The sequence below is a fragment of the Mytilus trossulus genome, chromosome 2, assembly GCF_036588685.1.
Source record: "Mytilus trossulus isolate FHL-02 chromosome 2, PNRI_Mtr1.1.1.hap1, whole genome shotgun sequence".
Classification (NCBI taxonomy): Eukaryota; Metazoa; Mollusca; class Bivalvia; order Mytilida; family Mytilidae; genus Mytilus; species Mytilus trossulus.
In genome coordinates this window covers 31683165-31699118 of record NC_086374.1, presented here as the reverse complement: position 1 = coordinate 31699118, position 15954 = coordinate 31683165, and the positions used below count along the sequence as shown (strand labels likewise).

General features: G+C 30.2%; 1 protein-coding gene across 7 annotated transcripts in view; it reads right to left on the bottom strand.

The window, feature by feature from the left end:
- Positions 1-15954, bottom strand: part of LOC134707002 (disabled homolog 2-interacting protein-like) — a 111148-nt gene that overhangs the window by 75175 nt on the left and 20019 nt on the right. For 6 of the 7 annotated variants that reach the window (XM_063566430.1, XM_063566431.1, XM_063566428.1 and 3 more), the window contains one exon: positions 9433-9492. In XM_063566430.1, coding sequence (XP_063422500.1) covers positions 9433-9492 — 60 coding nt within the window. Of the gene's footprint in view, positions 1-624; positions 860-9432; positions 9493-15954 lie in introns of those variants that run through there. The other variant, XM_063566437.1, reaches the window with a different exon arrangement.

Sequence of the window (15954 nt, the reverse complement as noted above, 5' to 3'; positions counted from 1 at the left end):
ATGAACTCCTCTATTGACAGTGTACTGTGGTGTTGTCACATACTATGTGTTCTGATTCAGTATGTATGATTCATATCTATTTGTATCCTATTCATTGTCAACAAGGTTAAAAGATTACATACCGTACATTAAAAAAGACATGAGGGTATCAAAAGACTGGTTTAACATTCAAAAGCAAGTATGAAAAAAAATATTGGTTATTTTCTTGTAAGTCTATATATCTGCGGGGCTTTTTAAAAGAAGAAAACTATAAACATCAACTATATGTCCCTCCTTAAATTATTGTTTTGTTTTGCATTTTGCCAGTGGTAAAAGACAACTTAAAAATTTAATAGAAAAAAGCAAAGACAAAAATGAATACGGAAATATGCACAACCAGAAATTCTAAATCATAACTACGGAAGCAAAAAATGTTACTGGCATAACCCTCAACACACAATGTATAAATTAAATGATGCACAAACCTTTTAAGCACTTTTGTACCTACGAGAGCCTTGAATAACTTCACTTTTAACCTTTTTATTTCAAATTCTTTTTTCGTTTGAAAACTTGTCAATAAAAAACAAAACTTTCTGAAAAAAACATTGTAATTGCCTTTTTCTCTGTGAACAATACCTGACCTACCTCAGTTGAAAGTTATTCCGTACACAAACATGTGATATTTACACCCTAATGTTGATTCAATATTGACTAAACTGACAATGTAATTTCCTGTTAGCGCGTTCATACCATAGAAATATTTGAACAGTTCTTAAAGTACGGATATCATCTGTACATATTCACTTTGTTATATTTCCGAAAGTGACTTCCTGTTCCAAATTTGAATTGCTTGGCGATTTCCCCAACTTTAACCATAAAAGCTTACTTAACCTCATACAATTCAATTCCTGTCACTATTTTGATCTCACATGGGATGAAAATTATTACAATAATCCAAATAAAGTTATTTTAAGTATTATCCCAATTAAATGACCCTCGTCTAAGTGGCCACTTAAAATGAAATTTATCGTCTAATTTAGCTGTTTAATTCCTATGCCTGGACGTTAGGTGGTCATACTGACTTAGGAACAGTGTAGCTTCAAGGCAAAGTTTACAAATTCATTTAGTAACAAGATATGACTTTGAGCATATAATCCGATGTAATTTCTACAAATTAATGTTTTCATTCAGGTAAACACAGGTAATCTGATATACTCAGATGTGACAAATATTTGTGTCCAAAGATAAATAAAGATATATTTATCTTATAATCTCCAGGACTTTGATTGATGTGATATACAAGAAAACATTTTTTCAAACATAACACAATTCTGTTTATGTGTACATGACCTGCTTTTGTCCTAACAAGTCAATTCAAAGGCCATTTTTTCTCTCTTGTATAATTATATGGCACTGTACAAATTCATATTTTATGAAGATTTTACAAAAAGTCCATGTCTGGTTTAATGTTTTCACTAGCTTCACGATTCTGCAAGTACTCTTAGACCAGCACTTGTTATTCTCTATTTCTATCTATAGTATGTCTAGTGCTGGCTGATCTGCTGAGTATAGAACCTTTCTATTGCATACTTCTCTGCAAGCTACCAGATTTGATCAAACCAATACATTTAAAACTAGAGGCTCTAAAGAGCCTGTGTCGCTCACCTTGGTCTATGTGCATATTAAACAAAGGACACAAATGGATTCATGACAAAATTGTATTTTGGTGATGGTGATGTGTTTGAAGTTCTAACTTTACTGAACGATTTTGCTTCTTACAATTATATCTATCATGAACTTTGCCCATTAGTAACAGAGAACTATATTTGGTAAAAATTTACATAAATTTACCAAATTAATGAAAATTGTTAAAAAAAGGGCAATAACTCCTTAAGGGGTCAATTGACCATTTAGGTCATGTTGACTTATTTGTAGATCTTACTTTGCTGAACATTATTGCTGTTTACAGTTTATCGCTATCTATAATAGTATTCAAGATAACCAAAAACGGCAAAATTTCTTTCAAAATTACCAATTGGAGGGCAGCAACCCAACAACCAGTTGTCCAATTCATCTGAAAAATTCAGGGCAGATAGATATTGACTTGATTAACAATTTAACTTCTTGTCAGATTTGCTCTAGACGCTTTGGTTTCATAGTTATAAGCAAAAAACTGCATTTTACCCCTATGTTCTATTTTTAGCTGTGGCGGCCATCTTGGTTGAATGGCCAGGTCATCGGACACATTTTTCAAACTAGATACCCCAAAGATGATTGTGGCCTAGTAGTTTCAGTGGAGATTTTGTAAAAGATTACTTAAGATTTATGAAAAATGGTTAAAGATTGACTATAAAGGGCAATAACTCCTAAAGGGGTCAACTGACCATTTTGGTCATGTTGACTTATTTGTAGATCTTACTTTGCTGAACATTATTGCTGTTTACAATTTATCTCTATCTATAATAATATTCAAGATAATAACCAAAAACAGCAAAATTTCCTCAAAATTACCAATTCAGGGGCAGCAACCCAACAACCGATTGACCGATTCATCTGAAAATTTCAGGGCAGATAGTTCTTGACCTGATAAACATTTTTATCCATGTCAGATTTCCTCAAAATGCTTTGGTTTTTGAGTTATAAGCCAAAAACTGCATTTTACCCCTATGTTCTATTTTTAGCGGTGGCGGCCATCTTGGTTGGTTGACCAGGTCACGCCACACATTTTTTAAACTAGATACCCCAAAGATGATTGTGGCCAAGTTTGGTTTAATTTGGCCCAGCAGTTTCAGAGGAGAAGATTTTTGTAAAAGATTACTTTAATTTACGAAAAATGGTTAAAAATTGACTATAAAGGGCAATAACTCCTAAACGGGTCAACTGACCATTTTGGTCATGTTGACTTATTTGTAGATCTTACTTTGCTGAACATTATTGCTGTTTACAGTTTATCTCTATCTATAATAATATTCAAGATAATAACCAAAAACAGCAAAATTTCCTCAAAATTACCAATTCAGGGGCAGCAACCCAACAACCGATTGACCGATTCATCTGAAAATTTCAGGGCAGATAGATCTTGACCTGATAAACATTTTTATCCCATGTCAGATTTCCTCAAAATGCTTTGGTTTTTGAGTTATAAGCCAAAAACTGCATTTTACCCCTTTGTTCTATTTTTAGCCGTGGCGGCCATCTTGGTTGGTTGACCAGGTCACGCCACACATTTTTTAAACTAGATACCCCAAAGATGATTGTGGCCAAGTTTGGATTAATTTGGCCAAGTGGTTTCAGAGGAGAAGATTTTTGTAAAAGATTACTTTAATTAACAAAAAATGGTTAAAAATTGACTATAAAGGGCAATAACTCCTAAACGGGTCAACTGACCATTTTGGTCATGTTGACTTATTTGTAGATCTTACTTTGCTGAACATTATTGCTGTTTACAGTTTATCTCTAACTATAATAATATTCAAGATAATAACCAAAAACAGCAAAATTTCTTCAAAATTACCAATTCAGGGGCAGCAACCCAACAACCGATTGACCGATTCATCTGAAAATTTCAGGGCAGATAGATCTTGACCTGATAAACAATTTTACCCCATGTCAGATTTGCTCTAAATGCTTTGGTTTTTGAGTTATAAGCCAAAAACTGCATTTTACCCCTATGTTCTATTTTTAGCCGTGGCGGCCATCTTGGTTGGTTGACCGGGTCACGCCACACATTTTTTAAACTAGATACCCCAATGATGATTGTGGCCAAGTTTGGTTTGATTTGGCCCAGTAGTTTCAGAGGAGAAGATTTTTGTAAAAGTTAACGACGACGGACGACGACGACGACGGACGACGACGGACGACGCCGGACGACGCCGGATGACGCCGGACGACGCCGGACGCCGGACGCCAAGTGATGAGAAAAGCTCACTTGGCCCTTCGGGCCAGGTGAGCTAAAAAGGGGGGGGGGGGGCACTTCACTCACTTCAAATACGTAAGAATATTCTTCACATCAAATCATTTATTTACTAACAGATTAATTTTCAATGTTATATTTGTCACACCAGATTTTCTGTTATCTATTGTCACACTGTTAATCATAAAACCACAAAACCAGTGAAAATTAATAATATTACAGATACATTGTAAAATTTACGTGTTGTGCATTTTTGTCCAGAGGTATAATGGCTTGTGTCCTTAGGAACAATGAATATGTCAGTCTGTCTTTTCATTTAACTGGAATTTCTCGAGGCATAATTAATTTCAATTCTTTCATCTATTGGTTTCAGTACTAATTTTTTACTGGAAGATATGTTCTTATTTTATGACCAAAATGTGTTTAAAATTTTAAATAAAAAAAAGGAAAAAATATCAGATTTTAATCACCCAGTGACACAATTTTATTAGGCTTTTTGCTTCCTCATGAAATAACTGTATCACAGGAAATCTCTGATTAACAGATTGTTCATAACATTTAGTTACAATTAAATAAACTTTTAATCAATTCATTATTTTGAAGTTTAAAACTTCTGTTGCCACTATTGCATAATATGACCATCCAACGCAAAATATGAATTTCAATGTTAGTATTTGAATTTATTGATTACCTAAATTGTGCAGTTATTGAAAATTTAAGATTTGATATTTTCATTAAAATTCACTTAAAGTCTTGAGCAAGAGATGTGACAATTGTCAAAATGTATACATATTCACAGACTACAACCATTTGCATTTAGTAAAGTTTAGTGCAGGCGTGAAGAATTCTTTTTATGTTAAGGATAAAAGTCTTTAAACTCTGGAATGACAAAAGTGAATATCATTAAAACATATACAAACAACCACCACAGCTCTTTTTTTTTAATTTGGAACAAATTCGCTCAAAAAATGTTTTAATATTAAAGTCCACAACATGTGCAAATTTTCTATTTTTCAAGGATAAAAGTTCGAAAACTCTCAATAGACAGCTGCGCCATAAGGCATGATACGCCTGACGTCTTGCATGGAAATTTTATGCAATAATCATAAATAGTTTCTGAGAAAGTTTAATGAAATTACCATTTATTGTTTTTGGGACACAGCAGGACACATGTGAAACCCCCACCCCCAACCCCACCCTGTTTTTTTCTTCAAAAAACTAAATATCACTAAAATAAAATTTTGAATCAAACCACAAAGTATACAGATCTTTAGATTAATATAACAAAGAAGTGTGTACAGTTTCAAGCAATAATCATTAATTGTTTTTGAGATACAATGCGACATGTAAAAAAAAAACTCCCCTTTTTTTACAAAATACTCAATAACTCAAAAATAAAATTTTGAGTCATCACCAAAAAGTTTACAAATCTTTGGATTAATATAACAAAGAAGTGTGTAAAGTTTTAAGCAATAATCATAAATTGTTTGTTGAGATACAGCATGACATGTAAAAAAACCCTCCCTCTTTTTTACAAAATACTCAATAACTCAAAAATAAAATTTTGAGTCATCACCAAAAAGTTTACAAATCTTTGGATTAATATAACAAAGAAGTGTGTAAAGTTTTAAGCAATAATCATAAATTGTTTGTTGAGATACAGCATGACATGTAAAAAAACCCTCCCTCTTTTTTCCAAAATACTCAATAACTCAAAAATGAAATTTGAATCATCACCAAAAAGTATACAGATATCAACATTAATATAACTAAAAAGTGTGTAAAGTTTCAAGCAATAATCATTAATTGTTTTTGAGATACGGTGGGACATGTGGAAAAAACAAACCCCTGTTTTAGTTACAAAGTGCTGTAACTCAAAAAGTTTAAATCTTATTTTCACCAAAACGTATACAGATTAATTGACCATCATAAGAAACAACTTTATTAAGTTTCATGAAATTTATATAAGTCGTTTTCAAGTTACAGTGCCACATGTTTACGCCGGACAGACAGACGGATGGACACCGGGGATTTGTAGACCATAATATTTTCCGTCAAAATTTTGACGGGCATATAAAAACCAAACATGATTAGATCCTTAAAAAGATCACCACTGCTGAGAATTATCATGCAATATTGAAAATTAAAATCTAAAATATATGTTGCCATTCCTTTTTTATTCAGTATACATCATCTTTTACAAACATATTCCTGTCTGAGGAAACATGGTTTATATATTAGTAGTGAAAATTGGGCTTTGAACTAGTTTTCAGTACTGTATGTACTCTTAGATATGTACTTTTGTTTCTTTTTTCGTTTTGTTATTTGTTTTTGTGCATATGACTCTGGCCCTACAAACAGTTTTTAAATTTTTCTTATTTAATTCTGTTGTTGCACCACTGTCCCAGGTCAGGGGAGGGTTGAATGCTACAAACATGAGATCTCAATCTAAGGTACTAGTTATTACCCTGAACGTGTAATCCAGTAGTTTTCATTGGTTGCTGTTTTTTTTCATTTTCTCTCTCATTGTTGTACTGTATTATAAATCAGGCTATTGCTTTCTCTTTTGAATTGTTTCACAATTTTGAATGCATGGGTATCTTATTGATACTGCTTACTTTACAGTACAGATTTTACTTATTAAAGGCTGTATATGTATGGTAACCTGTTATACTGGTAATTCGATCTCTTTCCTATGATCTTGATGTATAGTTTTGTAATCATGCACATTTCCTAACTCTTATGTAAGTTTTAAATCAATTACCAGTATCCATTTTTTCATCAAAATATTCTCTAAAATACTTACAAAAGACTGATAAATATAAGCACTTGTTGCTTGTTTCTGAATTCTATTTGGTAATGTGAATTTATTTTATATAAAAATGTATTTAATTTCATAATAAAAAAACATTGTTTACATTAAAATATGCTAATAAAACTATTAACAAGTTTTAAACTGGAAAAAGATGAAGAATATAAGGAACACATTTTTGTTAATATACTCTTGAATAAATGTTTGATTTCAGAAGAAAAAAACAACTTACATGTGTATTATCTCAAAATCTATATGTCCAGTTCTTCATTTAAAAATATTTTTATTTTTCACAAATGTGAATGGAAAAACCTTTGTCAACATTAATTGGCAAAAATACAGAGAATGTTCAACAAAGCTACTACTACTAACCCCTGCAAAGTACAAAGGGGTGTTTACAAACAAACCTCAAAGTAAGAACGGAGCCACAGATACATTAGACGTCAAGAATTAACAATGACTTCCCTCCTACGTCAAATTAAAGTCTTGAATAAACCAAATGTCAAAATGTCTGCCGATCTACGGCTGACTATATAAAACCATTCAAGGACTGAATTGTGAATAACATTGAAGTTATCTCGGACATCATATGAAAGAATTGCTGATAACAGTTTATTTTTCTACTAACACCACTTAATCGTGTTAGATATTGATTTTAAAGTCTACATATATTGTGGCAGATTGTTCCTTCAGTATACAATGTATATCAATGTATCTATTGAATATAGACACATTTGAAAGATCAAACAACAAATATAGGTGACAATAATATGTCAAGTATTTACTAGGTAGTGTCTGTTTTAATAGGAAATCTTTTCCATACAAGTCACAATACGATGACTCATATGATATTTGTCCTGGGAAGTTCATATAGCCAATCTCTCCAGGGGACCATTTAGTCCACATTTTGAAAATAGAGTTCATATGATTAAGAGAGAGTTAACAGTCCACTATCATGGCTATAAGAATTGGAATCCTGATGTTATGATTCAATTTAATCAGGAAATGAATTATTATTTGAAAAGTTACTTTTTTCCAATTTAATTTATAAGAGCTGGTGTTATATTCTAAATATTACGAAGAAACTCTAATTAAATGTGTTCTCAGAACAGACGTATTTACACTCGTATGCAAGTTTGTCCATCATTACTGAAGGTCAAACAAGGTCCCGTAAAATTTGAAGTCACAATTTAAAAAATTTGACAACAAAATTAAAATGTGCTTGTTGCATAATGCTAAAAGGTTTTTGAGAGATATATCTAGTCATTCTGAGCAAATTCAGATAAATATCCAAAAGTGTAAATACATCTAACCTTCAGGAAAATGTATTGTTTTTATTTGTATAGTTATTTCTTTTGTAATTTAACAACTTTTTCAAGGCCTTTTACATTTATAAGTTATAATGGTTGTAGAAGTTGATTCTTGCATTTATTGATATTGAGAATTTATTCCTGATGAAAGGGAGATAATTCAAATTATTTATTTTCACACTTCAAAAGATATTTAAATTTCTTGATGTCAGACATAGATAAAGATCCAAAAAAGAAAGCAGACAAAAAGTCCTGAATAAGTAAACACAAATAAATATTCTTTTGTTTTAACCTATACTAAAGACCAACAGTGGTTGATATTTAAACTGATAGGCTGGTTTGAACTTGTATTGTAATGGAACACCTAGGTTAATCATAAAGTTTGATCTTCGAAGACTCAAGTTATAAAAAGTTGAACCTGAATGTAAATAAATAATATATTTAAAGAATCAAATTTCTTTAATTTTTCTGTACCACTGTTAAAAAAATGTTTTTCACAAAGAAGTATCGTATTTATACTTATTATTAAGACATAATGTTTGTATATATAAAGCAGAACGATTCAGATTAGATTTCATTTAAAAGATATTCCCTGTTTTTACATCCTTTTAAATTTTTAATTAAACACTAAATTTGTGGTAAACTTGTTCACAAGTCTAAGCCACATCCTTCATTGAAAGGTGATCTGCCGTATATTCATATTGCGTGCTCAAAACTGATGTTGAAAGGTTTGAGTGTTTGCCATTTTTTAAGCTTTAATTACTATTTGAATGATCAAAATTCTGAAGAAGTCAGAAATTGAATTAATCTATTTGAGATATAAAATCAAGAAAATCTGGAATTTACAAATTTATTTGTCAAAGTTTAACATTTCCAACTGTGCAGTCAGTTATTGTAGAATGTTTTATTCTAATTTCAGGAAACAATTAAGTTTTTGTTTCATCTGTTGATTTTATCCTTTTCTTTTCATTCTAATTCTTTTTAACATTTACATACCTAGATGTAATCAGGTACCTCTGTGTGACCTTTATACAAACCTTAGCAGTCTGACTTTTCACCTATTTTTGTTAACACAGCAGCACATTAGTTTTCACATGTACCATCAAGTTTAATTCATATTTATGACAGTATGTTATGTTACAATAATATGGACACACCAAATCATTTTAATCATAATTATGCATTACTTGATATTTCTTATACAATTCTGAAAACATAAAAACTTTTATATTGCCGTTTTAACATTTCATTTGATTTATTTATTTAATGTAATGCTATTCGTTAAATGCATCATACATATAAACTACTAATTAGATATAAGAAGATGTGGTATGCACAATTTGTAAATCAGATAAGATAACTTAGTCATAATTTACATGCATATTCCAAAATCTTTCCATTAGCCATAAATCTCTTACCTGGCAAGCTTTCATTACAGTTATCCAGAAGTCTTGATCTAAACATCCTTTCTGGTGTCACTGTAATTAACAAACCACACTAATTAGATAAATTATATATAAATATGCATAAATTTGTAAACTTATCATTAAAGATGCACTTTAAAAGTAAACCTGGCTTCACTTGGTTGCCAATAATTAACTGTTGTTCTCATTCCATTGTTTTTATTGTTGGTTGAAGATCTTTAGATTAAAACAAAGATCTCACTTTACATTTGTAAACTCTCCATTTCAATGACTTTTAAACCTAAGTACTATAAATTATCTCTCTTCAAAGAACTTATTTATTAGATTTCACTAAATTTTAAAACGTGTTAACTTTTCAGGTATCATAAAATATTTCCAAGCGAGGTCATGAATACTTTAATAGTAAAACCTCTAAAACTTTTGTTTTAATTTTGAAATTCCCTGTTGGATATTTATTCTCTGAAAAGTCATTTGGTTCTGCATAAAATTCTTTGCTTCTAAAAACTGTCATTACTTTATCTTCTCTGTGTGTTTTACTATTTGATAGATTTGTATGATAACACATTCTCAATTCACCATGACATGGGAGATAACTCCAGCTTAAAAAGTTACAAATAATTTATCAGAATCATTGCCAATCACTTGCACAATTTTGTGGATATTTTCATGCTTACCAACTTACTAAGAAATTCTTAAGACTCAAATCTGTTTAAAAGATATTAAACAGTCTTTGATTTTCATTTGACAAATACCAATTGGTTCAAAGTTACTACAAAGCTAACTACATGCTATCATAGGGCTCACTTATTATGCAAAATGATACCTCAAGCATAAATTCCTGTATTCAATAAGACTTTATTCAAACATTTTCACATATTATCATAATCATGACCTTTTAATTCACTCAACTATATCATGTTGTTATAATCTTACACCTCTTTAAACCTTTTGTTGATGATTTTCAAGCATACTTTTCAACAGGCATCAAATTATCAATTTATCTGAGGGTATGTCTTGAACATATCATTAATATAACATCTCAAGAGACAAAAGATATCTTTACTATTTTGTTGTGGAGCTTGATTTTTTCTTTAGACTTGAAATTTTAATTCTAAATTCAAAATTTGTAACAACTCTGCCATCCCAATATTCCACAGAATAAACAATTTTGTAGCCTAACATCTAAATCTGCATTTATAACATGCTATTACAAGATTAAAGATACTGGTTATGATAATGCATTTAGAGCATATCAATATAAATCACAAAGTGTATACAATAGCCAAACATACATCACATGAAATTACAATAACAGACAGAAACCAACTAATATTTATTTCAAATGTTGTCATTCCTGGGCCTTTAATTTTATATCATTAAATGTGGTATGTTTTTTGCTCATTGTTGAATAGCCTTGCATTGTCCTAAGTTATATACATCCTTTGGTCTTAGGTGGATAGCTTTCTCACTGGTATCAATATTCAATATCCTAGTTTAATATGACCAATGATTTGACCTTTTTTTTTTTTTTTTTTTTTAGTTGATTCCAATGATTTTCATTTCTTATACAGTTTGAATCAAGTAAATGCATGCTCTATGTTTGCTCTATGGTCGGGTGGTTGTCGCTTTGACATATTCACCATTTCCTTTCTCAATTTTATGGATGCAGTTGTTTAAAATATTATAAATGAATTTTAAAGGGTGAAGCTATAAAGCCTTAATTTAGTATAATAATCTCTAAGTTTGATGAATTTGCACACTTTAAAATACTATATTCTCACACAGAAAAAATCAAATTAACATGTAGGTTGGTTCATTGATGTTAAATGGTCCTTAAATATCAATATCTGACAAATAAGTTGGTCCTTAAAACATCAATATTGGACAGAGAGGTGGGCACAAATGAGGAAAAGATGGAAATTCTGATCACTAAATCGTAAATGAAGTCAATTAGGCTGAAATAAATGTTTATAGTGTGTTTACTAGAATTTGATCATCTCGGTCTGAAAAATGAAGGTCAAAAGTTTTAGTCTTCTCATATAGATGTTAAACCTATAGAGAGTTAAACAAGTTGACCACTTTATCAATGCTAAAGGCCATCTTGAACTAATTGTAACATTTGAGCAGATAATGCATTCATTCTCATTTCATAGATCCTTGGTAGTCCAAAAATTACAAAATCGAAGACTTTTTTTAGGTACACTGAAGAAAAAGCAGCTAGTTTGATATCTAGCTATCCAATTATTGGTCCAGTAAATTTTCAGAGGCTGGGAAAAGTAAGGCAGTCAATTATTCTTTAAATTGAATATAAATAAGTGAAGAAAATTCCCAGTATAAAAAAAAAGTGAACCTATAATTAGGAACACTTAAACTGATATCATGACAAAGCCTAGAATTTAAAACTTCAAATAAATAATCTCATTTTACAGTCTGGATGGGTACACCTCAATGACACAAAATGAAATCAAGTATTCATAAATAAAATGGAAAAGTGTTTGTTATGACTAATGTAATCTATAGCTTTCAGGTAGAGATGAGATTTTCTTAACTACTGTGGATGCACAAAAGACAAACTATGAAAGTTGATAAATTTTAAAATACATCAATCTTCTTGGTTTATTTTCCTATCAAGATAGGTAGACCTTTCCATCTTTCTGTTAAAAGACTTTTGATTTGGGTCTGATCATAAAAAAAAATCTTTTTCCTTTTTAAAAATACTATCTTATTATATGTTTTAAGAAAGGTCAAGGTGACCTAAATTCAATGATTAGTAACTGTTGTATATGAGGCAATCTGCTTCCTACGAAGGTCAACTTTGATGTTATAAACAAAATGCATTTAGTCTTTTGACTTTTTGTTTCATTGGGTCTAACTGACAATATACCCTACATCTCCTTTAATTCATATCATATTTAAACCTTTTAAAAAATCTTGAGTAATTCCTTTGTCATGATGTTTGCTGGAAGGGTTGACATGATATTCATATTAAAAAATGTGATCTGAATCTTTCACCCTTATTTTGTACCAAACATTATAAATATTATCTTCATATCTGTCCAGCTGATACAATTAACTTCAAACTTTTTTTTAAGAATGTTTCCTTGTTCATTGTTGTTATGAGAAAAATAAACCTTTTTTATAAATAGTTTACTTATGAAGGAAAACCATATTGATTTTTCATTTCAAAATACAACAAAATAAAGGGCATTGCCTAACTTTGATTTGGCTTGACATCTGTCAGCAATAGTGAGGAATGTTCATCCACAGATACAGATAAATCTTCAAAGAAATTACCTACAAATTAAAGTTTTGCCATCTTTCTAAACACTATATTGGAAAAAAGAGTTTTTCTCTCTTCATTAGCGTTTTACTTTATACAAAACCAGCTGTTCAGTAGTAAATTATAAAGAACTGTCAAGCAATTAACAAAATGATTTGATCTAAAATTCTCATTTTAGTATTCTAATTGCATGCACTTGCATAATTATACATGTATCATCTTTTTGATATAAAATTAGGAGATGTGATCTAATTGACAATTAGACAACTACCACAAGTCTAAATGGCATAAATTTAACATCTTTAGAATTTCATCAATGAGAAAAACCAATACATGACAAAATATGTCACTATTCATACCACCCTCTCCCCCCCCCCCCCAAAAAAAAAAACAAAAAAAACAACAACATTACCTTGACCCTAATTTGCTAAATGCAACTAAAATATTTTTGTAAAATACAGTAAAAATCTAAAAATTCGACCATAAACAAATCATGGTATTGAAGTAGTTGTCCTTTATATCCAGAATGTCTATCAATTCTAGATTTTAAGACTAATTTGCAAAGATGAAAAAGAAAAGTCTATAAATGATACAAATTTTAGTAAAATTGTGTATCAACTAGTTACTAGAAAGAATTTATTCACCTCTCCTTTTTAAAGATTTTATCAATCAATTAATATCTAAATCCTATAAAAATATTTTTTGTATGAACAATGATATGTTTTTGTAGTATCACATCTGTGTTACTGATTTATGTAACAATAGTACAAATATACCAGTATAATACCACTCTAGTTACTATTATATACAATGATATGTTTTTGTATTATTACATCTGTGTAACTGATTTATGTAACAATAGGACTAACATACCACTCTAGTTTATATAAGTCCTGCTTGACATACTTAAGTGTATAATAATATAGAAACAGATTTAATACTAATGGACATGATAGAAGAAAGATCTTAAATGATGTTGACCCTAGACGTATTTGGCTATTTAATTCAGGTCCCTTTTTGTGTAGTCTTAAAACATCCTTGGCTTTCAATTTTTGAGGTTTAAGTATAAGAATGAGAAGTTGTGGTATAATTGCCAATCAGACAACTCTACACAAGAGACCAAATGACTCTAAAATTAACAACTATATATCACTGTACAGCTTTCAACAATGAGAAAAGTCCAAATTGCATAGTCAGCAACATACCTGATGAAGATTAATCTAGAAAAGCAATTTGGATGCACTAAATTTATAGTATTACTTTCATTCACATAGGCAGTACCAAATTGAAGGGGAGAGTTCAGGGAGTTGGAACTCTTTCTTGGAGTATCAAGCAGCATTTAAATGGAGACATATTGTTGGAACCCTCCCTTTAAGCTTGGTTGTGAAACCCTCCTTTTGAAAATGACTGGATCCGCCCCTGCATACTACAATCTCCAGTGGCATTATTTCTACAATTGTCTAATTGCATAACTTGGTTAAATTTCCAAAGACATCAAGTTATCAAAATCTCCATCAATAATCTGTTTGCCCAAGTCAAGAAATTAAAAAAAGATTAATCAATATTTATAGATGAATTATTTCTATCAAAATTTATCATTTGCCTCTTCGATTTCAAAAAGCCTTACATGTTTTTAACAGCAGTGTTTCTTGTACTTTAGATAGATTAGACCATTGGTTTCCAGTTTGAATTTTTTTACACTAGCCATTGTGGGGCCCTTTATAGCTTGCTGTTTTGTGTGAGACAAGGCTCCATGTTGAATGCCGTCCTTTGAACTATAATTGTTTTCTTTTTACACATGAAGAATTGTCTCATTGACACTAATACCACATCTTCTTATTTCTATTACATATTTTTTTAACAGCACATATTTTTTTCTAATTTTCTTCTATTACATAAGATTATTGCAAACCATTTAATTGCAAGTTGATAAGAAGCCTTGTATTTAACTCCATATCATGGCAACAAAATTATAATTAATTATCAAACAGTAGCGTATCAATAGGTATATAATTTTTATCTTCCGCAGATGGTTTTTACATTTCTATGTAATTACAACAGAAAAACAACTGTGTTTGAGAGATAACAGATCATTACCAATAGATGTTAACATTATTGCATCATTCACAAATGTTTTTTAAGCTTTCCCTCAAAAACTGTGAAGAAACTATATTGTTTCTTATTATTAGTCTTCATATAAGACTGGCTAATACCAATCAAAAATTCAAAACTGAAGAATTTCAGGTTGCTTCCAAATTCTACAGTGCAATTTTTATGCCCCTGTAGCAGAGGGGGCGTTTTACCCTTGTTTTTCTTTAATAGCCAATATCAGCTGCAAAGCAAAGACTTGTAACAGCTTAAATTCTATATATATGAATATCTATCATTTCTGATCAAACTTTAAAGGATTAACCATCTATGGATTATGTAAAGAATCGTTAAACTGAATTTTCAAAGGATCTACTTTAATCCATCTTTGTAAACAGGGTCATTGTCAAAAATATAAATTGTTCAAAACAATATTTCTACCTTAAGAAACACAGATTAAATCAGAGTTTTTCCCAGTTGGAATTTCATAAGCCTAAAATTATTCTGAACACTGCTTTTATGATTTTTCATTTAAGATATGTCAAGATTGTCAATGAAGATCTATTCAACACACGAAAATGTACAGGAAAGCCAATATCTACAGGGTAACACAGTCAACTGTCTTTGGAAGAGGAAGGCAAAAATATGAATTTTATTCAAACAAATATTATGAGGCCTATAGTATTATGAAACTTAATATTCTATTTTCATCTTTACAACTGGTTCTACTCAAAATAGGAAATATAATACATCATAGTTTTTATCTTTCAATGGAACTTAAACAAACTTTGTAATATTTGTTTTAAGATCAACTTCATGTTACAATCAATAAGTTATGAATGCTATGTCGTAATACTTCATAGAATATTTACAGAGGTTTTAGAGGTAAAAAATATTCAGAAAACAAACTAATAAAATACAATACTCTGAAAATTCATTCCGGAACAAGGATGTTTTATAAATTTGTGCTTTAAATTGGTTAAAGTATGCTACTATCATTATATCATACATCAAACTTTGTCTAACTTTAAATGCATTTTAAAACCTATTGATGCATTTAAAATTTTCATTTGCAATTTATTCAAAACATTTTCATCAAAAGTTAAGAAAACAAACAGGTTAATTCATCAGCTTTATGTTACATATAG